The sequence below is a fragment of the Condylura cristata genome, unplaced genomic scaffold (assembly GCF_000260355.1).
Source record: "Condylura cristata isolate star-nosed mole 26May11 unplaced genomic scaffold, ConCri1.0 scaffold00025, whole genome shotgun sequence".
NCBI lineage: Eukaryota > Metazoa > Chordata > Mammalia > Eulipotyphla > Talpidae > Condylura > Condylura cristata.
This window is the reverse complement of record NW_004567126.1, coordinates 30,156,175-30,178,614: the sequence shown is the minus strand read 5'-3', so window position 1 is coordinate 30,178,614 and position 22,440 is coordinate 30,156,175. Positions and strand designations below refer to the sequence as shown.

Genomic DNA, 22,440 nt, shown 5'->3' with positions numbered 1-22,440 from the left:
AGGGGCCGCCAGGCGGGCATTCCCTCAACAAAACATTTATCCAGCACCTACCAGCAGTAATGTGAATGGGCCTATGGGGGAGGGGGCTCGGCACCTTCTGGGTGAGATCTCAGGCAGGCAGAGGAAGCGAAGCCCTCCCCAACTGCCCAGCTGTCCTCTGGGAGAGGACAGACACCACGCAGAAGCAGTAATGGGTGGGCTCGTCCCATCAGCTCTCCCCAGCCCCCTTGCGCTCCAGCACCTGGACTGCGCTCCTCAGCATCTCTGCTCCAGGCGGCATTTCTTTCCCCCTAGAATTATTCCTTTATTGTGAGGTTTTTATTTGTGTAGAACTGGAGTACAGGCCAGAGATGCAGGGTGGGGGAGCACAGCAGGCTGGAACTATTCTGAGCAGTCAAGCCAACCCCCTGGCCACTGGTCCACCACTGCAGCACCCCAAGTGGCCTGAAACCCTGGGGCTCAGCAGCACCCAGCCCCAGGGCAGGCGGCAAGCCGGAGGGGCTGGCCTGTGAGGCGCACAGGCCCCGAGCTCACCGGGAACTGCGGCCTCTGCAGTGGGTGGCCTCGCCTGGCAACAAGAATACAGCAGAGGCGCGATCTAAAATCCATACAAACATTTATTCTGTCCCAGCCCAGGGGTGCAGGAAGGGGTGCGGGAACTGGGGCTCTGACGGGAAGGCTGTTCCCAGAGGCTCCGGGAGCCGGTGGAGGGTGGGGCTGGCTGGGCTCGAGGTCAGGGAGGCCAAGTGGGCTGGGGGCAGCCGGTTCCCACCCTCCCGGGCCGAGCTGGAATCTTGGGTCCTGGCGGCTGTGGAGGCCTGGGCTGGACCGCCCCAGCCCACCCACACCCCTGGGAGGTGGGGACTCAGCACCAGGGTCTGGCTCCTTTGGGACGGGGGAAGACAACTGTGCAAGTCATCAGGTTTAAATTAAAAATAATAAAAATAACAATACAAAATAACAAAAGACTACCCCTGTCAAACGAACCCGCGCCAAGCCCGCCCTGCTGCCCCTGCCCCTGGGCACAGCGGAGGCAGAACAGGAGGCCGAGCCGCCTGGGACACAAGCAGGGTCTCCAGGACAGGGGGCTGCGGGCAAGGGGTGGGGCCAGGGCAGGGCTTCGGCGGGGCTGGGCTCCAGGGTTGGTCTCGGGTCTGCTCTCTCTTGATGCTGGCTCGTCCCACGCTCAGTTCCCGTGTCTCGCTTGGCGATGTGGACAGGGTTAGCTCTCGAGATTTATTGCACTGTTTTGGAAGAGGCCTGGGGTAGAGGACGGGCCGGGGCTGCAGGAGAGGCGGCGGCAGCAGGTCACCGCTTGGTCTTGGCGTCTTCGCGGATCTTCCAGACAACCAGGTGCATGCAGGCGCTGGCATCCTCGCTGGAGCTGTGCCCGTCCACTGTGGGCAGGTGGCGGGGTAGCCATGGTCAGGTGGGCTGCCCCAGGGCTGCCCCAGCGTCCCACCGCCTGCCGAGCTACTCACCGTTATCCTGGATGATCTGTCTGAGGTAGTCGGCCATAAGATTCCGCAGGGAGCGCTTGTAGGGGAGGCCCAAGCGGTGCGGGAAGAGCACAGATGTGTCCACCACAGTGCTGTGGATGACCTGGGGGGGGGGTGCGGGGGCGGGAATCAGGACCTAGACATGCTGGCTTGCTTCCCCAGGAGGTCTCTGGGAGGCTCAGGTTGGGAAGGTGACAGGGCTCTGGAAGGTTCCAGACAGAGACGCATGGAGTGCCTAGGAAGTGACCCCCCTCTTCCTGGCAGGCTGGGTGCACCTGGCCCAAGACAGCCAACGCCAGGCAGACTGCCCACTGAGAACCTGAGAAGGCAGGGCAGCGGGATACCTTCAAGGCCAGCAGGTCACTTTCCAGACTGTGTCCAATAAGGATGGTGTCAGCACTGAACATGCTCAGCAGGACAGCCTGGACATCTCGCAGCGAGATGCTCGTGTCAGCGAGGTCTGCCTCCGTCACCCCTGAAAACCTGGGGCAGGAGAAGCCAGGGTTCTTAGGGCCTCTGGGCGGGACAGCAGGGGTCCCTAACGTGGGAGCAGCGCAGGGGTCTGACCCAGCATCCTGGCGCCCCGAGGGCTGGCGCACCTGGTGTTGTAGTCCACGATCTCATTGTCTGGCTTGACGAAGGTGTCGTAAACCACCTGCATGTCTGTGTCCACCACTGTGACACGCGTTAGCTCGAGGCCGTATGTGGTGTAGGACTGCGGGGACAAGAGGACACCTCAGCCACGGACGCCCTGCCTGGGACCACAGGCCCTCCAAGGCCAGAGTCCAGGATGGGGGGCCCCCGGGCCCCAAGCTCTGGCGATGCTCCAGTCCAGCACCCTGCCCCAAACCCACACACAGCCCCGAGCGCCTCAAAGTCCTGGTCCCCGGGAAGCCCAGGCAACTGGCCGTGGGGAAGCATCGTGCTGAGGCCTGAGAGTAGCAGCAGCACGAAGCCCTCGGAGCAGATGCTGACGGGCTGTGACGCCGGCCCCGGCACGCAGACAGAGGCCACCTGCGAGGGACGCAGCTGCTGTTTGCTCCTTAGCCTACAGCCGGCGCCACCTCAAGTTTTGGGCAGATGAGCCCTCAAGTCTCACTGAGCCGCAAGCTGTCTGCAGCGTGGGCCCAGAGCTCACCATTTCACAGTCAAGGGCGTAGATCCCTGGGTGAGCATCTTCAGAGAGTTCTTTATCAAAGGTCTTCACAAACCCTTCGAGGTTTTCCTTCCGGCCGTCCTGCACGTGTTGCTGAGGGTGGGAGGGGAGAAAGTGTGAGGTGGCACAAGGGGCGGATCCCAGGAGCCGCGGGGCTCAGGCTTACGGGGCCAGGCCAGTGGGTGGCTTTCACAGCCCGTCTTACTCCTTCCCCCAAGGTGACCTGATAAATCAAAGGACAGGGAGGTGGTTCAGGGGATTGGGGCGGTGGCACGGCTGCACCCCAACTTAGCCTGAGTCAGGACGGGGATGGGAGCGTGCTGTGAAGAGGCAGGGGAGGGCGCCACAGGCACGGGGCAGGAGCCGGGCTGGGAGACCTACCTTGGCAACCTGGCAGCCGGTGGAGCCGACGGCGGCCGAGCAGCACATGTACTGAGTCTCCCAGCCACCAGCCACTAAGAAGGGACAGCGGTCAGTGGCGGCCCCACCCACATCACTCGAAGTAGTTGCTAATGCCCTCGTGTGCGCAGGGGCTTCCAGCAGGGGGAACCCAGCCCTGGATCGAGGGGCGGCCCCAGTGGGTTTAACTAAACCACCATCTTGAGATGGGGCCAGCCTCCTGACTCAGCGCAGGCCCTGCCCAGACGGGCGGGCAGGAGCCGCCCACGCGGGACCCCGGCGCACCAGGGCAGACCCAGAGGCGGCCAGGCAGGCGGCCGCAGGGAGCGGGGCCCACGCAAGGCTTCCAGGGAAGCACTGCTGTCTGCGATTAGATGAAACAAGCAGCTGCGGGGCGGACACTCTTTGTTCCCCTGGGTGCAACCGCCCGCCTGCCTATCTGTGCAAGCGCTCCCACTTGAATCAAGGTCATGGGCGGCCTGAGGCCAGAGGGGGGCACTCCTTTCAGCTTGCTGGAACAGCGTTGCGGAAGTACTCTGATCACAAGTGTCCTGAACAACACAAGTCACAGAAAGAACACTAGAAAGGGCTCGGCGTGGGGCCTGTGAGACCCTCACTCTGGCGAGCTGGCCCCAGGGGCCTGGGGTCTGAACAGGAGGGCAAGCGCCCCGTTAAGGCTCACCTCGGTTCCGGCGGAGCCGCCCCCAGTGATAGTAGCATTCCTCCTCCCGCACACAGCGGCCCGAGGAGGACACAAGGTACTCAGTGCCACACCGGCAGCAGATCCTGCAGGAGGCTGGGGGGGGGGGGGGGGGATGGTGGACAGGAGCGCAAACACCAGAGCTTGAGCCCCATCCCAGCTCTGCCCACTGCCCACCTAAGTCCCCTCTACCCAGAGCCCCTTCCCTGGCCTACCTCTCCCCAGCCCTCTCCCCGCTCAGGTGCCGCAGTGCAGACGCTACTTACAGTCCTTGGGCCTCTTCTCCTCTGCGGTGAAAATGACAGCACCCCCGGGCCGCTCAGGGTGGGGGAAGGGAAAGCCGTTCTCCTTGAGCTGGCCCTCACTGAGCAGGTACTCCTTCAGGCGGCCATACAGGGCAGCCCCTGGGGACAGCGGGATGGTGTGGGGAGATCAAGGAGGCCGCACGCCCCCAGGCAGCTGGGTCAGGACAGTGGAGGGGCTCGAGCTCACCTTTCAGATCCTCCACACGGGGGCTGTTTGGACGACTGAGGGAAAAGCTGGTTTTGGCGGCCAATTTGCCCCCCAAAACCATTTCATGGGACACCACCCTCTGGCCACTGGTTTCTGGGGAAGGAGGGAGGGAGGGAGGGTGAATTAGGCTGATTCAAAAACCTTCTCCCTCCCGACTGCCCTCTTCCTGCCGACCCATCCATCGGTAGAGGCCACACACGTTTCTGTGGGGGCCAGCAGGTCTTCAGCTGGCGAGAAGGCCCTCTCCCCCAGGGCGGCACCCTTGGAAGTTTAACGCTTTATCAAGGGTCTCAGAAGCACCCAGAAGACACAGATGGAGGGACGAGGCAAGAACGGGCCTGGTTAATGCACCTTCACAGGCGTAATGAAATGTCCCCCCAGAGCTTAATGCACACAGCAGGTCGGCTGGAGCCTCTCGCTTTGAAGAGGCCGCGGCAGTCCCATTAGCAGCGGCTCTTGAGCTCAAGAGACCCCGGCGTGGCTAAGGAGAGTGGTTAATGGCAAGAAAAGGCTGTTCCCAGGGCAGGGCCAGCTCCATCTCAGACAGAAGCCTGCCCACCCCGTGCTTTCCTGCAACGGCCTTTTGTCTGAGAACCTCACCTCCCTCGGAACTGCAAAAAGGCCTCAGCAAGGCCCCACCCACCTTGTTCCTGCAGCCTGAAGGGCCCACAGGCTAAGTCTCTCCAGAAGCATTGTCCAGGCCCCCCAGGGACTTACTGTTGACACCAGGCACTGCGCTGGGGACCAGGCCCCGCAGCTTTTTCAGGGTGTTCACAGCCACGTTCAGGTAGATGTTCTTGCTGGGGCTGCGGTCGTAGGCCACCTTCTCCTCATTGAGCGCCTAGGCACAGACATGCCGCTTAGTCCTACGGCCTGGGCCCAGAGCCTGCCCCAGGCCCTGAAAGGGTTCACCCACCTTCTCTATGGCCTCCTGGTTGGAGGAGCAGAACTTGAGGCATTCCTCAATAAAAAGGTTGAGATAGCGCTGGCGAATGACAGTGGGGACTTTGCCCCCGAACTCCTTTGGAATAATGGGCTTCTTTAAACTCTGGAGAGGACAGAGAAGCAGCACGGGGTGGCAGGCTCGCTCAGGACCCACAGGACACGTACAAGACAGACCCTGCTGGCATCTGGTTCGTGACTACAAGGCGGGCAGCCACGGGCCCTCAGTGCCCACACACGCCGACAGTGTTAACAGGGAGCATGGTGAGGGGCGCTCTGCTCCGGCGAGCTGGGTGCTGGCTAAGAAGGAAGTCTACTCATGAACAAAACCACCAGAGGGCGGAATTCCGGAGAGGGACGAAAAGAAAGGCCCAGCTGCAGGGGCCGAGGCGCCGGTTACCTGGAGAGACGGGCTGTGAGCAACGCGTTTGGGAGTGACGGTGGTGGTGGTCTTGGATGCCATGCCCGACAACGTGCGCGTCTTCAGGGGCTGGCCGCCTGGCTCGGGACCATTAGGAGACTGGCTGCTGCTGGCCGAGAGGGTCCTCTTGGCACCTGTTGGGGCTGGCGGGACACAGGGGACATGAGTGCAGGAGGAGAGCGCGCCCATCACCGAGCTGCAGAGCACCAAGCAGCCCCGGCCGTTCAGCGTGAGCAGGACGTGCATCTCAGAGCACAGGGGGAAGGGCCGGGGTCTGGAACGCGGGCTGTGGAATGACATTAGGCTCTATCTGCTTTCTGCAAGTCCATCGAGGGGGGGAGAAACAAAAACGGGGCTTCAGAGGCCGGCTCAGGCAACGTCGCCGCTGGGGTGGTCCGGCGAGTGGCAAGGTACGTGGGGAGCCCCTGCCACATGTTCCAGCCCCCGACTCCGAGGCATTGACGTCTGAGGGAGGAAAGGCCCTGGCTCCTGGACTGCGGACCAGAGGTCTGGGGTGCCCCGGCCAGGCCATTGTGACCAGCCGCCAGCCAGGCCCTGCCTCTGTGTTCTGCCTCTCCCTTTGATGAGGTCACAACTGAGCAGTCTCCCACCCCCAGAGGGCCATGGCTGTGGGGCTATCTTCAGGGGCTCCAGGAGCAGCAGCAGGTGGACTGCAGGGCAGGAGGTGTGGCTGGGGCGCCCTGTCTAGCTCTGGCCCCCCTAGCCCTGCAAAAGAGGAGGCGGGGAGAGGACTGCTCCCTGGCCCCGGCCCGCACTACGGCCTGTTCTGCCAAAGGCTGGCCTCTCGGCCACACGGGACAGGAGTCAGCGGCCACCAGCCTTGACATACAGCCCTCCCCAGAAACCTGCACTTTCAAGTGGCGGAAGGTCAGCATCCGGGCACTCAAAGGCGAGAAGCAGCAACAGGCCCTCGCACTGCTGGGAAGCACCACCGCGGCTGGCAGGGCCACGGGTACGCGGGGCCGATCAGAGCGTGTCCCACGCGCAGACAGCACGTGGATGGCCCCAAGTGCAGGCCGCAGGCTTGGGGAGTGTGTGTCTCAGGCCCACCCAGCCCACCGGAACCCACTGGAACCTTCCCACACTCTTCACCTACCCGCTGGGCTCCCACTCAAATGCTAAGGAGGGAGGGACCAGAATCCAAAGATTCTTCCTAAAGGTTGCAACACCCAGGAGGAACAGGGCCGGGCTGCAGACGCCTGTGTAGGCAGGATCAGGAGCCCTTTCACTCCAATCCAGCAGCAAGGCCACTCATACCCAAGGAGCAGACCGTCAGGTGACTCGGGCCTGCTTGCCGTCACAGCTCCAGACATGCCAGCTAGAAACACACCCCTGGATGTCCCAACCAGTCCGGACTGCTGAGGTGCCAAGAACTTCAGACAAAGCCAAGAGCCCCTCAGACTGGGATGAGGAGGAAATGTAGCCCTCACCCCAAGCCCAGCCCAGGTGGTTCAATCAAGTAAGTCAGCGCCTCCCCACTCACACCTCATTAACACCCTCCTAAGTGCCCCCCCACATGGGCAGAAGCGTGGCACCACCCTCTGAGCACCCTGAGGCCAGCTCCTGGCACCTCCATCTCAAGCCTGGTGCCCTCTCAGCCCACAACTCCCACCCCAGGAGCCTCTGGAGGCCAGGACACTAAAAACAGGCTAAGGGACGTAGGGGTGGGAAGACATCCCTCAGGCATCCAGCACTCAGCCCCCTACTACCAGGGGAAGGGCAGGGCACCACCACTGCCCCGACAGTAGGGGAGATTTCGGTGCCCGTCTTACACAGCACTCTGAGGACCGTGGCAGGACCCTGCTCAAGGTCACCCCTGGCACCAGGGAGCTGGCATGGGCTCTGAACCCTACAGAGAGCACACAGGCGGACTCACCTGCAGCCAGGCGGGGGTTGGGGACGTGGGCAATCCTCCTCTTCTCACCAGGGGCCAAGATGTGGACAGAGGGTGGCTTCTCAGCTGACCGCTGGGCAGCTGGCAGCCAGTTCGTCGATTCCCTCTGTGCCTGCTGGGCCCGCCGGTAGCACACTTCCTGGGCAGTGGGGAGCCGAGCAGCAGGCGCCGGGCCTTTCCTCGCAGGCTCTGCCTGGGTGAGGAGAAACCCGGGGCCTCTGTAGTCAGGCGCTCCAGGGCTGACAGCAGGACTACAGGCAGGGTGGCGGGCCAGGGGCGCTGGGTAACCTTTTAACCTTTTTTACAGGCTTACAGATACCTCAGCCGGAGCCAGTGGGCTCAACAGGCTTCAGAGTCAAGGTACGTGTAGGCCCCAGGGTGCTCGTGGGACACTGCTCTCCCAAGGTGGCATGCCCCAGCTGTGCCCCAAGTCACAAGCTGTGCCCAAAGGCGGGTGGCAAAGACCTTGGGGCCCTGACTAAAGTGGCCCGCCAATCTAGACCCACAGGCCTAGTGTCTCTGGATGACAGCAGCTGAGTTCCCAGCCTTCCTCCCGGGAAGGGTCCTCCCAGTGCCCGAATCAGCCCAAGGCCCAGAGGCTCTGCTGGCAGCCCGGTCCTCGGGCCCCGCTCCCTGTGCTCAGACGCTGACCACCCTACAGTGATCCAGAAAATGGTCCTGGGTCCCAGTGACAGAGCAGGAAAGTGAGGCCACTTGCCCAGGATCAGACTGCACGCAGCAGAGGCGCAGGCCTGTGGGAGGCAGGGTGACCAGCTGGAGGACTGCCACTCACGGCCAGCTCTCAGCGCCTGGACACCTGAGGCTGGGGTGTGGCCATGCATTTCTGTGCCAGGATGCAGGGGGCACCAGAACAAGGAACCCCTGCCAAAAGAACCCATCAGTCTGCAGACAGGCCATTCTCCCTCCTGACAGTCCCTACCCGGGGGGACCCATACCTCCTTGCCTTGCTTGGAGAGATGAGAAATCCTCCTCTTCTGCCCAGGGAAGAGGGTGGTCAGACCTGTATGCCCTTTATCCTTGCTCTGCTCCTCCTTGGGGGGCTGAAAGAGAGTGGGCCCTCAGCATGGCTCTGCCCCCACCTTCGCCATCCCTCCGCCCAGGCCTTGGGCAGTGGCAGCATGGAGGGTGTCAGATGCAAGTCCCAGACTCTGAGACAGAGTCGGATGGGAAAGTGGTAGGTCGAAGGGAGGGTGTTTCAGTGTCAGGAGATGCCAGAAGGTCCCATCTACCCCCAGGGGGCGCTGCTGAAATACCCAGCGCCCCAAGTCAGTCAAGCCCCCAGCACCTCAGGTCCCAGCCAGCCTCCCAGGCTCCCAGGCCTCTTGAAGGGGCATTCTGCAGCTATGCCAACCCCCATGCTCACCACCTTCCCTGGCAGAGCAGTCCCAGCCTTTCACAGGGCAGGGAATAACCCCAAGGCCGACAGAGTGAGGCACTAAGGCGCCAAAGACCCCGGGGTCTGCCAGCCACAGAAGCTGCAGCTTTCGGGGTAGGACACCGGCTTGTCCAACTTTGCTTAAAGTGAGCTCCCTCTGGTGGCTGATATGGGAACATCAGACGAGGGGACCCACAAAGGTTGGAGTTGGTGGGGTGCTTCTGGAGAAAGAGGGGGGATGGGGAAGGAGAGAAGAGGGAGGGGCTGAATAGAGAGAGGGAAGAGGGCCTGGACTGGAGAGGAGGCTCCAGGTCAGAGGAGAGAGGCCAGGAGAGAGGAGTGGCTGGAGTGGGCCCTGAGGGGGGCAGGGTAGAGGGAGGTGAGGGAGGAGAGGGCAGCGAGGTGGCAGCAGCCAGGTACCCCTTAGCTGGCTGGCTGGCCTCAGAAGGCTGTGGCAGGACCCTGCCAGTGGGTCATAAGCCAGGGTCCTCTTTCTGGATGGGGTGCAGGGGACAGCAGGTGGCCACTGAGGGTTCATACAAGGCCCCGTCGCTGTGGTGACCCAGTCACAGGAACATGGGGGGAATGAAGCGCTCCGGGGCCTGACCTGCCCGCCCAGCACAGCGCCGCTCTCACCTGTCGGGCCAGCCGGCCCCTGTCCTCCGTCTTGACGCTGGTAGACTCGTTGAAAATGCGCAGGCACTCCTCCATGGGGTCGGAGTCAAAGTCGATCTCCTTCTCCAGGGCCGAGTAGTCCACCTCCGCCCCCGCCCCCGCCCCGCAGGAGGAGGAGGAGGACAAGGAGGGGGAGGCTGAGGCGGGCAAGGGGGGCGGGGAGGCCTTGAGCTGCTTGGGCGGCCCCCGCTTGGCAGAGAGGCCCAGGCTAGAGTCTGAGTCTGAGTCTGAGCTGGAACTAAGAGTGGGGAGGGCGGGGGGCTGCAGCCGGGGCTCTGGGGGCCCAGGGTTCTCATCCTCACTCTCATCTCCGAAGAGATCAGCATGGCTCAGGGCCCGTCTCTTCAGCTTGGGGGTGTCCTGAGAGGCGCCCTCGTCCAGTGAGCGGGCCTTGCGCTCCACCAGCTTCCCAGTCAGGGTCTTCTCACCTGCCCTGTCTGGCAGCTGGTGGGGAGTGGGCCGTGAGTCCTGAGGCCGGGTGCCCCCACGCACAGGGCTTGGCTGCGGTTGGTCGGGCGACCCTTTCCCTGAGCTGGCCACAGGGGTGGCCACAGATGGCTTTTTCTTGGTCCCTCTGGGCTGCTCTGCCTTGTGCCGGGGGCTGCCAGCCTGCGGGCCCCGGCTGTCAGCACTGGGCTTCTCCGGCCGCCTCCCACGTTCTGAGTCCTTGGCCCTGTCTTTCTTCTGGACACCATCCCTGTGGCTCCTCTTCTTCTTAGGCCTCCCTTCCTTGGGGCTGTGGTGGTCCTGGGAGGCCCTGGCTGGGGAGCAGGCCTTGGCCCCTCCAGGGCAGGGGGGCAGCTGCCCAAGGTCTCCCCCATCGCACTGCACTGCTGTCTCCTTGGTCTCCCTCAGGCCGCCCTCTTCGGGTTCTGGGCCCTCCCTGGAGCCTGACTTCCTGGGGACCTTACTTGCAGTGGCAGCCCGGGCGTTAGGGGGGCTGGCGGCGGCAGGCCTGTCACGGGGAGCTGCAGGGGTGGTGTCATCGTCTGAGTCTGAGAACCTAGCGTCACAGCCGCCGAAAGGGTCACAAGCCTTCTTCAGCACGGGTGTGTAGGGCTCGCTGCCACGGGAGTCCCGGGGCCGCTTGGAGGCCCGGTCATCCTTGGAGCTGGCCCTACTGAGCAGCCGGGCAGAGAAGTTGGACAGCGGGTCGTACTCCAGGTCCGTGGACGGCTTGGAGTCATCCACCACATACTTGCCGCTGGGGATGGGGCGACCGTACCGCCGGGGCTGGCTCACGGCCTTGGGGACGTACTCGAGGGTGCCACTGCCCCCTCCACCGTGCCCCTGACTCCGGTCCAGTGAGTACTTGCTGCCTGGCTCGGCGGGGGCGGCCAGCGGGGTGGGCTGGTAGCTGGCATTGGGGCTCAAGAGGCCCCGGCTGCTGGGGTTGTAGTCAAAGGACAGTGGGAAGGCCCCCTCGTCCAGGCGGGCGGTGGGGCAGGCGGCAGGGCCACGGGGCGAGAGGGTGGGTGCCTCAGCCGAGCCGCGCTCTCGCGCTGTCTCCAAGAGCTCCTGGTAGCGCCGCTGCTCCAGCTCCACCTCGGAACGCACAGCCTCGATGGCCTGATTGACCAGCTCGAGCTCCAAGATGTCTGAGTGAGGCTCATCCCCGCTGTCCAAGGTGCCATTCTCTCTCTGCGGCGGGGGCTTGGGCAGCTCTGGGTTGTACGGGTCATAGCCAAGCCCTAAAATGGGAGGAGGGAGAAACAAGGTGAGCAGAGGAGGCCTCTGCCCATCCCAGCCAAGACCAGAGCACAGGGAGGGGCCCAGAACCAGGCTTCCAGATACTTCCATTCCCAGGCCTCCAGCAGACTCCAAGGTGTCAAGTTTCAGAAACACCCCTCCGCGAGGGGGCTCAGAAGTGGCCACCCCGGTCTGAAGACATAATGACCATAATGACTGGGGCCTCTCCAGGAAAAGGGGTGCAATGCCTGGTCATTCCCACGAAGTCAGTCCCCACTAGAGTGGCACATGATGCCTGCAGCTGGGCTCAACACAGCCTACCCAGCACCACCCACTATCCTGGAATAGCACCGGGTGGCCAGGACACACCCATTCAACGGCCCTACTGAGACTCCCATGTGATGCTCTAAGGGGAACAAGGCAGAACACCACCCAGGGTGTGACTCCCCCACGGCTCAGGGCCGGCCCTACGCCCTACGCTTTCACCTGGCTGCAGGGCGTATTCTAGAGGCCAGCACCACCCAACTCCGCCAATGCCAGCGCTCACTTGTGGAGAGGTGCTGACATTCTAAATAAAGCCTGAGTAAAGTTCAGTGTTCCAAAGAGGTAACAGAGAATACACCAGAATTTAAGAGCTCACTGTCGGAAATTCCCTGGGCCGTAACTGTAACGCCTGCTGAGGACACTGAGGATGCTGCCACGCTGTGGCAGGAGCTCGCAGAGGACCCAGCCTAACCACCCCAGGTGGGACCCCGACCTCCAAGGCTGCAGAGTGGACACCCCTTTATGGCGCTTGTGACAGCAGCCCCAGGGAGTTCTGGCAGCAGCAGTGAGAAAGTGCAGCGGAGAGGCCGGGCCTTGGCCTACAGCCAGGGAGGGAAGGGAGAGGGCTAACTGCAGGCTTGTTGTCTTACTTTTAACCTGGAGCCTTTTATTAAAATTGTATTTGGAAAAGAGAAAGGCGGTCTGACCTATACTTCAGGGCAGTGGGGACATCCCAGGACAATGGGTGGTAGCGGGGGGATAAAAAATCACACCAACGACACTAGGGGCAAAAGGCACAATGAGGCAAACAATCTCTCCGTCCCTCCGCTGAGGCAGCCGGAGGACGAAGGCTGCCCGGCCCCTCTTCCCAGCGAGGTGCAGAGTGAAGGGGCACTCCAGATGGAGGGTGGACTAGACTCCTCTACGCCCGCTACACCCACCAGCCACCTGAACAGAGGTGCCAAGGTCCCCATCCACGCACCCACCCCAATTTCCAGCTGATGGCTGAGTGGAAAAGCCAGGCCATGCCAGGCGGCGAAGGGGCGCTCACTGAACAGAGCCAGCAGCGGGGAGGCACTGGTCTCCAAGGGCCTCCAACCCCACCTGCCCCGCGCCAAGGGCCCAAAACCTGCCAGTGGGAAAATGCAGAGCCATAGGCACAAAGCAGCCCAGCCAGAAATAACCCCTGAGCCCTCTGGGGGGTTAGAGGGTCTAATGGGGTCACAGGTCAGGGGCTTTCTCCCCTTCCTCTGCTTACAAGTGGGGTAGGGAAGCGTTCCCTCAGACTCAGACCCCCAGGTCTGCTTGCTGAAGATTGTGCATGCTTCACCCCCTCTCGGGCACCCCAACCCTCAGATGGGAAACGCTAGCGCTCATAAGACTCCGGCTGGGATTCCAGCCCCTCAAGGCTATTTCCTGCCCCAAGTGGAAGGCACCTCCTGATCCCTCCCACCCCAAGAAACCTGTCCTAGGTGGGCCTGAGTCAAGGCCAAGTACTGCCCTGGGGCCCCAGCTCTCCCACAGGTACTAAGGGGCTCTAGACAGGTAAGGGAGCCCTGGCACAGGTGCCAGCTTCCTGTATGTGGCCCCAGCTCAGCCCCTGACAGGAGACATGCTCCCGCATGGTTACCTGAAGTTCTGGCGGGATGAAGAGGGGCAAGTGCCGTTGGTCCTGGGCACCACCCAGCCGAGTCTCACCTCAGACCACGCCACCTTGCCGCCACCCCCACCCCAGCTCAGTGGGCTGGGTCCCTCTAGGGGACAAGTTCCCCAAGAAATTGCTTTGCAAGTTGCCCAGTATTCAGGGGGCCCTGCCCACAGACTTAGGGGAGCTCATCCGAGTTGGCTGGATGGAGAAGCCTTGGCAGCCCAAGGGCCACGGGCTCTGGGAAGGCCTCGAGAGGCCGGTGAAGGAGTCGGTATCGGCCAATGCCTCCCTCTGGGAACGCCTGCACCTGGTAAACAAGGTTAATTGGGCTGTTTTTCGGCAAAGGGAGCACACCTCGGGATGCCTGGAATAGCCCCCAAAGGCTGGGTTCTTGTCCCCACTCCAGGAAAAGGCAAGTCTTTCTAGCAATATCCACGCGGGACACCTGCCTGGTGGTCACAGGAGGGCTGTGGCTTGGAGACGCCCCTCGCCACGTCAGGAAGCAGTCCAGGAGAGGCCCCTTCCCTGGCAGCCATGGAGCCTGCCTCAACCACAGGCAGCTCTCCCAGGGGCTGGCTCCCTCCCCTCCCAGCTCAGGCCTGCACGCATGTGCAGCCCCAGCTTCCAGAACACAATACAAAAACCCGCAGGAGCCAGGGCCAGCGATGCGGCAGGACCTTGGTGGAGTCCCCCCATGGAACAAAAGACGCTGATGGGATAGTGCCCGTTCTGAGGCCATTCCCAATCCCTCTGGACTGTCTCCCGCCCAGCACCATCCTTCCCAGCTCCCACATGCCTGTTCCCCCCCCCCCCAGGAAACACTTCCTGCTGCCCATGAAAGCAATAACTACGGAGAATGACATCAAGCATTAAGACTCATTGGGGAGATACGTGACATGCTCCCTGAACTCGGACTCCTCCTCGCTTAATGCTTTTGGCCACCCTGACCCGTCAGCCATTTCACAGAGGGGACTAAGTCAGCAGCTCCCGAAGGCTAACAGGTCTCTGCTGCGCTCTCCACTGCGACAGGGACACAGTGGCCCAGCCCCCCTGAAGAATCAGCCTCCGTGCCTGCCACCCCCTCTTCCTGCTCTGCCCAAGGTCCCAGCAGGGTAAGCACAGGCTGCAGTGTGTCCACCCCCGCTCCTGATAAGAGCTCAGCAGGGACATGCTCCTGTACCTCAGGTGCTGGTCACAGCCTGCTGACCCCATGCGGGGGTAGCAGGGACAGCAGGAGGCAGACAGTGTCCCTCCTGCATAAGATAAGCTGGGACACAGGGCTAGTCTCAGTGGGGGGGAGGGGGGTGCTGGGAGAGAGGGGAAGAATTAAGAAGCCTTGAAACCTTGAAGGTGGACAAATATTCTGGCAGGCAGTGACCACGGGCTCACCAGCCACAAGCGGTCCTGACTGGGCTCAATGCAGGATGGGAGGTAGCTGTGGCTCCCAGAATAGAAACACCCCCCCATTCTGGGCTCTTCTGGGAAGTTTTATCTGAGAGCACCCCAAGGGCCACCTTGGAGGCAATAGCCCCCTGAAGCCCTCACAGGGGCTCTGGCTGTCACAGCCATTCCTCTGGCCCCAGATTCCGCTCCCGAGCTCTCCCCCCCCCCACCTGGGGGCTACACTCCTGAGGAGCCAATTCATAGACCCCAATTCTCCATGCTGGGGGTACCCTCAGCCCCACTCCTGGATATGTCACCTGCCAGACAGATCAAGAACTAACGCCTGGAGTAAAGGCACCCGACCATTAGTTCCAGGAGTACCCCATACTCGGAGGAGGACCAACCAGGTGCGGGTGTTCTGTGGCGCACCACTCGCCAGGGGTCAGACTTCTGTTAAAGCTGTACAAAGGAGCAAAGTCTCGGTTCCTCCTTGGCCTCCAGGGGTAATAAAAGGTCCAGACAGACCTGGGTCTAGGACCCAACTCTCCCCACACCCCCGAAAGCCACCTGGACATCTATCCCATGTGCTGACTAACCCCCTCCCCGCCATTCCCAGTTTCAGGCTGCCCCGCAAACACCTATAGCTGACGGGGCCCAGGGCCATCACCTCAACACAAGCTCAGCTACTCTTCCAAACCACAGGCAACTGAGCGAAGTAGGGTACACACATCGCGGGGGAGACGGAAAGACCAGGCCGAAGGAGTTCCTGGGGGCTGTGGAGGTGGCATTTTCTGTTCTTGCAGTCCACAGTGAGCATAAAGCACACGCGCTCCGGACACTGCCACACAGGCCCCCTCCTGACCCACACTTCCAGTTCCCCACACCATCTCCAGTGGGTGCTTCTGGGGTCGCCTTTCTACACAGCGCGGTTTCCCGACAGCCTCGAGCGCGAGGTTAGTGCAGCAGCATCCTCCAGGGACACCAGTCTGAGAGATGGCGCGTGGACATTCTCACAGGTGTCCCAGGACATGGATCCCAGGCGAGGGGCAGCAGCTTCACCCCTGAGAAAGAGCCGCACAACCGGGTCACTCTGGAGCGTCAGCACGTTTATTGCATGACACCACAAGCAGGTGCCGGGGAGACAGAGCCGGCTCTTCAAATCCTCCCAGGCCTGCTCCAGCCACTGCCAGACTGTGATGTCCAGTCATCCAGCGGGCAGGGACCGGCCTGGGCTCCAGGACGCAGGGACAATCCTCGTGCCTTATCACCCAATGTGCCTGAAGGGAAGCTGCCCCGGGCCCAGGACATGCCCTCCAGTCACCATCCAGGCCCTGCCCCCTCAGGCTCCCAGCTCAACATACCCGGCTCATCTCTGCATCCTGGCCTTGACCCGGAGTTGGCTGGTACAAGAATCTGCAAAGGTTAAGGAGGGCGGGGGGTGGGAGGAGAAGGGAGGGAGGAGAGATCCTAACCCCAGGTCATGGGATGGCAATGCATTGCGCGCATCCACTATTCAGACCAGGGTCTCTGTGGTGCCGGGAGGAGAGTCCCTCAGGACCGCTCCCAGCAGGCACACGGGATGGTCACCTGCGAGACCACAGCAGGGCTCCGAGGGCCTGTGGGAGGGGACGAGCCACAAGCCAGCGTGCTGGCAGCACCACGGCAGCCTCCCCTCCCAGAGCAGGGCCCAGGCCTGCCACTGCCTGGCTCGCTGCCCAGATGTGCGGGCCGCTGCTCCTGCCCAGCCCCGCTTCCAGCCACCTGGCAAACCTGTACTCGTCCTCCAAATCCCAAGTCAGGAAGCATGCGCTCGGGGCAGCCCTCCGCACTGTCCCTTGTCACGTTCTCCTGGCTGCTGCCATCCAGACTGCACCAGTCTACCCGCTACATACGAACAGCTTAGAGTAACACACCAAATGCCTGCACACACCCACCTGGCAGTGTCAGCACTGATTCTGTAACGGGCTCAGGGCCGGGAGGGGAGGACACAATCACATGAGGTGGAAGAGGCGCAAGCGGCTGATGGCACCACTATACAGAAAGCTGCCCCCCTCTGGCCTGGAACTTTGCACAACAGAAAGCAAAGCCCAAATGCCCCCAGGCAGAGTTCCAATGTTCTCTGCAGGAGCTGAGGGCCAGACCACAGCACCATGCCTCTTCTCTGGAGCCCCTGGGGGCTCCCCAACTCCTCCCAGGGGCACGGCTGACACCACCAACCTGTCTGGCACTCAAACCACTCCACCTCTGGCCTCCAAGCCTGAAGGGCTGTGGGGGAGGGGGAGCAGTGTTTTTCAGGGCCTCACCCACCTTCCCCACCACATTCCTGAACAGCACCAGGCCAAGCACTGGGGTGCCCAGCCCCTCAGTCTCAGCCTAGACAACTGCGGAAGGGTTCGACCCTGCTTCTGTGTATGGGGGAGGGGCCGCCATGACCACTGTTGGGAGCTAAGCAACATCCCTGGCCCCCACCCCTATGATGGATGCCAGGGGCATCCCCAGTTACCAGAGGTCCCTGATTTCACCCAGTGTCCCTGACAGGCAAGGTGACCCTTGCTAAAATTGCCTGCTCTAATGATAGACATTAAGAACTGGAAAACGGGGCCTCCCTGTTATGGGGAGACTTAACAAGGGGCTAAGTCGTACCACTAGGATCCCCAGTCAGGGAGTGACCCACAGAGCACAGCAGACTGATCTGTCTTGCCCACGGCTCCCCTCGGCCATGTATTCCAGTAGATATGCCTGTTCTGCTCCCCACTCTGTTTCTGGTGAATCCTCTCGCTCCCCGCACCTCAACCAACACCCTTTCTTGTATGCATAAATAACCTTTAAAAAAAAAAAAAGAGCGGCCTTCCTGGTGGTGTAATGGCTTAATGGCTTAAGCTGCAGTACCATGCAACACTACACGCAGCCACTGCAGAGCAAGTTTAATACCAGCCAGGAGTGACCCACAGGGAGCGCCTGTCTCCCCGCTGCTCCCCCCAACAGTGGATTTCAGTGGATCCGCCTGTTCTGTTCCACATTCCGTCTCTGGTGAGTCCTCTCACCCCCCCCCATCTCTGGCCTGCCCCCCCAGCTCTTATATGCATAAATAAGTATTTTTTTTAAAGAAAAGAACTGGAAGTCCCCAAAACCAGCATCACTGGCACCGCTGGTTGTGAGAGAAGGCAGACGCTCAAGGCCCCAGGCTGAGCGGAGCAGCTGCCAGGAGTGAGGATGGCAGAACCGGGCCTGGCGACACGTCAGAAACGGCAGGTTCCAGCTTAACCTGTGCAGGAGGATTGCGACGACGACGACGGACACAAAAGCCGCTGGTGCTGTCTGGGAGGAAACACGGCAAGCAGGCCACCGCGGGGCTGGGGCCACCCAAGATGGTTCTTTTACTTTCTCCAGTGTTTAACACGTGTGCTACTCCAATCCAGATAAAAGTGTTTCGACCTCAGGTGCCACACATGGCCCTCCACCAACAGGCGCTCAGCACCCGAGGCGGGGCTGCTGGGGCGTTGGAGCAGGTTAACCCCAGTCTCTTACACTCGCCCCGCCGAGCAGAGCAGGGCGCTCAGGCGGGGACGCTCACAAAAGACGGCTTCTTTAAGGCCCTCGGGCCTGCGCTCCAAACCTGCCTGAAAGACCAAGAACAGAACTGCTCGCTCTGAACGCGAGGGCTCTGCCAGTGGGAGTCCCAAAAGCTTCAATCCCACCCCGAGGCCCTGCTCCCAGAGGCGAGAGCCATACCTAGCGCACCTGGGTCCCGCTCCCGGGGGCCAGGGAGGGACGCTCAGCAAGAAACAGCCATGCCCAGGGGTCCTCCAAGACAATCCTGCCTTCAGGGGACCTCGGCAGTATTGGGGATCTACACGGGCATTTGATGTGGGCAGGGGAGCAGAGCTCCTGGCATCGAATGGGTGGAGCCACAATGGCACTCAGCCCCACAGTGGCCCCAATGTCCTTTCCACTCTTCCTTCAACCAGCTTCAGAGCGTCCATCCAGAAGCAGGAGACCCCCGCTCCTCTGACACACTGCCCACCAGCAGGCAAGCACCGCCCTCACACGCCCTGCTCAGACCCCCACATAAAGGTAATGCTTGTCTCTACTGCAGCTTCCGCCTCACTTCTTTTCCTGGAAGGGGGGAAACAAGGCAGATCACACTCAAAGACAAAGCACCAGACACTTTTGTTTATCACAGACGGCGAGAAGCCACCTGGCATGAAATCTGCAGGTAGCCAGTCTAGAGGGCAAACAGCCAAGGGGTGGCATGGCCAGGTCCACTGGGCAGTGACAGCTGGCGTCTTCCTCTCACTGCTGCTGCGCACTCCTGTCCCCAGCCACTCCTCAGAAGACATGAAACCCACCCTCTGTAGGGCAACAGGTTTCCTGCTCAGAGCTCCCTGGAGAAACAGGCCTCACCTTCAGGATTGCAGCCCGCAAAGGGCCGCGCGGTCTAATCTGAGGCGTGGGAACGAGGGCTGTAAGGGGAGGCTGCTGCAGCCAGAGCTGGGCCGCTCCTGCTCCGGCTTCTACCCTGACCAGGCCTCCCTCCACACTCCTGTACTGCTTTCCAGGCCTCCGGGTTACCTGCCAGTCCCAGGGGAAGGCCCTGAGCTTGACATCCGACAGGGACAGAGGGCTGTGGACCTGCAAGTGCTGGGCCGCAGGACACGGCAGGCAGCGGTGGGGAGGGCAAGGGCCCGACTGCCCGCTTCTACCCGCCTCGCCCCTTAGCAGTCATGCACACAGGTGAATGACGGCCCTGTCAGGACTGTTTCTCCAGCTATAAAACGGAAAGAGAGAGCCTGCCTGAGTGTGCTGATAACCCAACACCGCCAAGGCCAAGGCCAAGGCCGGAGGTAGGCCTGGGCGAGGGGGCTAAGTCTGACGGGCCAGAAGGATTCTCTCTCACCAGACCGCTGGGCCTCTGCAGAAAGGCACAGGCCGTCAAGCCAAAGTTCAAGATATTGGGCCACACAGGGAGGCCTGCATCCCATCCTCCAGACAGCTCCCACCCAGCACTTAAGGACCCCGACGGCTACTTTAAAAAAGAGCCCAGGCGAACCTGACCCAGCCCACTAATTCAGTCCCTCTGGCCAGGTTGTACAGCTCTGGTAACAAGTGGATCTAGCTGAAAGCTACGCTGCTGCCGCCTCTTTCCCTCAAGTCTGATGGGAAGTGAACTTGTCACAAACTGGAGCTGAGGGAGCTGAAAGGGAGGGGAAGGGCTTAGCATGTTCTCTCTCCTGGCACCTCTGATTCAGCCTGAAGAGCACATCAAAAAGGAGAAAACAGAAGATGAAGGGCCCCACGTCCAAGTAAGAAGCTGAGCTGGGATTTGACCCTGCTCTCTGGAAGGGAAGGAGGTGTTCAACCAGAAGGTATCCAGAGACGTTCTCCCTAACCAGAGACTCACCTGCAAAAGGGAAAAGGGGGGGGGGGAGGAATCAGGAGTGTGAGGGGAAGGAGACATATTGGGATACTGGGTAAGCAGCTGTACTTTTTCCCTATAGAAAAGTGAAATATACAAAACTACAAACAGGCCTCAAAATGATCCTTTCAGAAACTAACTGGCCAGGCCCTTTCTGGTGGCGCAACAGGTTAAAGTGCAGCACTGTGAAGCTGTCCGCAGCCACTGCAGCGCAAGTTCAATCCCCGGCCAGGGAGTGACCCACAGGGCGCAGCAGACCTCGCCTGTCTCCCCGCTGCTCCCCTCAGCAGTATTACAGTAGATCTGCCTGTTCTGCTCCCCACTCTGTCTCTGGTGAATACCCCTCCCCCCGCACCTCTGACCTGTACCCAGTTCTTATATGAATAAGTAAATCTTAGAAAAAAACAAAACTGGCTATTTGTGATGTAGAGAGAAATCAAGAGTGACTCGGCAGGGGAAGAATGAGGAATCAACATCCCAGAGCTCAGGTGACTAAAACCCAAGGGCAAGACAAGCCAGGATGTCGGCGTCATGGGGGAGTGGGCCTGCTGTTTTTCCAACGGTGACAAACCCAAATGTCAGGCAGCTCCTTGCAGAATGTCACATGCAATGCCGGTAAGTAAATAAGTCAAGAGACTGCTGTAAGAGGGTAAAAATTAACCACATGAACTGGGTGCCACTGCTTCTAAGATGACACCCACACACGACTCTTCCCCAACTCGCTGCCCCCATCAGAAATGGGGGGAAGGCACAATCTGATGCTACCTGTGGGCACATCTGTCTTCCTTCTCAAAGGCAGCTTCCTGCACCTCATGAGGCTCTGAATACCTCACACCCCAAACAGGTGTGCAGCTAGACAATGAACGCTTGCCTCTGGCTGGCTGCAGCTGCTGGTGCCTGAAGCTAAGTAATGGGGAGCAACTTGAGAGAACCCTGTTATTCCCCCAACAGAATGAGGAAACAAGCCTATCGTTTTTTAACCTAGCAAGGGTGCTCTCCTTTTGACCAAATTAGATTCTGAGATGAGAATCACTGTTTTATGGGGTGAAAGAACATGAGAAACTGAGACAGGGGCCTTCCTGGTGGTGCAACAGGTTAAAACACAGCACTATGAAGCTGGCTGTGGCTGCTTCACCACCAGGTCAATCCCTGGCCAGGGAGCTGACCACATGGTGTGGCAGACATCTCCTGTCTCCCCCACTGCTCCCCTCAGCAATGTATTTCATCTCTCTGCCTGTTCTGCTCCCCACTGTGTCTCTGGTGAGTCCTCTGAGCACCCCCACACCTCTGGCCTGTACCCCAGTTCTGTATGCATAAATAAATAAATCTTTAAAAAAAGAAACTGAGGGCTCTCCCTGGTGGCACAAGGGGTTGAAGGACCACACTGTGGAGTTCTCAGAGGCTACTGCAGCACGGGTTCTATCCCCAGCCAAGGAGCTGACCCACTGGGCTCAGCAGACCTCTCCTGACCTGGCCGCTGCTCCCCTCAGCAGTGTACTTCAGTGGATCTGCCTGTTCTGCTCTCCCCGCTGTGTCTCTGGTGAATCCTCTCGCCCACCACACCTCTGGCCTGTACCCCAGTTCTGTAAGCATAAATAAATAAATCCTTAAAAAAGAAAAGAAAAGAAACCGAGACAGATGAGGAAATCAGGGTCTGTTAGAAGGGGAGAGCCGGTCGCGAAGGGCAGAGGTCAACAGTGAGCGCCTGAATTTCCCTAGGAAATTCCTCTGCCCTGGGAGCGCTTCCTTGCAATTTCCCATTCTGAAGGCCTCACTCCAGCCTCCCCAAGGGACCCTGCCAGACCCTTTGCGGCGCTCACAAAATGTTGCTCCGGCATTGACAATCACCAGGGTGATGGGATGTGCACCCCACCAAAGCCTCTGCCCAGACACAGCGGGGGCACCCGCCACCCCAGCGACGCCGGTGCAGTCGGCTCGACGGAGCCCCCGCAGTGGGTGCCCCTAACCCCCAGAGCCCCCTGCTGCCGACAGCGGTGGCCACGACCGAGGCGCGGCCAGGAAGGCGGTGCGGCGACAAACAGGGACCGCCACGAGCACCGGGTCGGGGGTGCGGCGGCAGCGACACCCACCAGGCGCCCGGGCGCGGCCAGGGCGGGAGTCAGGGTCCTCGGTCCGCCAACCGGCACTGGTGAGCTCGCTTCCCGGGCGCTGCCCTCGGCCTGTTACCGCACCCACCCCCGCGGCAGGAACGCACGTCTTCTGGCTGTTTACTCTTCACACTAGCGGAAACGGAGGCTCCAGGGGTTCCGCCACTTTCACCTGAGCCCGGGAGGGGAGGGCTCCCGCTCCTGACTTGGGGGGGGGGCGCGAGCGTGTGAGGAGGGGGCCGGGCCAGCCCCAGCGGTGGCGTCCAGACCCGGGCCGGGAAGCCGAGCCCGGGGCAGGCGGGCGGGCATTACCTGC

At 61.2% G+C, this 22,440-nt stretch overlaps 1 protein-coding gene across 1 annotated transcript in view; it reads right to left on the bottom strand.

Annotated features, from left to right (window-relative positions):
- Positions 1-600: 600 nt before the first annotated feature.
- Positions 601-22,440, bottom strand: part of REXO1 (REX1, RNA exonuclease 1 homolog (S. cerevisiae)) — a 29,858-nt gene continuing 8,018 nt past the window's right edge. The window contains exons 2-17 of the mRNA XM_004688916.2: positions 22,107-22,249; positions 9,578-11,307; positions 8,502-8,606; positions 7,528-7,738; positions 5,610-5,773; positions 5,184-5,315; positions 4,985-5,108; positions 4,247-4,360; positions 4,021-4,158; positions 3,737-3,850; positions 3,037-3,110; positions 2,638-2,748; positions 2,099-2,214; positions 1,844-1,982; positions 1,482-1,602; positions 601-1,397 (exon numbers count right to left, since the gene is read on the bottom strand). Of these exons, the coding sequence (XP_004688973.2) occupies positions 1,309-1,397; positions 1,482-1,602; positions 1,844-1,982; positions 2,099-2,214; positions 2,638-2,748; positions 3,037-3,110; positions 3,737-3,850; positions 4,021-4,158; positions 4,247-4,360; positions 4,985-5,108; positions 5,184-5,315; positions 5,610-5,773; positions 7,528-7,738; positions 8,502-8,606; positions 9,578-11,307; positions 22,107-22,249 (3,625 nt within the window). The 3' untranslated portion in view covers positions 601-1,308. The remainder of the gene's footprint in view (positions 1,398-1,481; positions 1,603-1,843; positions 1,983-2,098; positions 2,215-2,637; positions 2,749-3,036; positions 3,111-3,736; positions 3,851-4,020; positions 4,159-4,246; positions 4,361-4,984; positions 5,109-5,183; positions 5,316-5,609; positions 5,774-7,527; positions 7,739-8,501; positions 8,607-9,577; positions 11,308-22,106; positions 22,250-22,440) is intronic.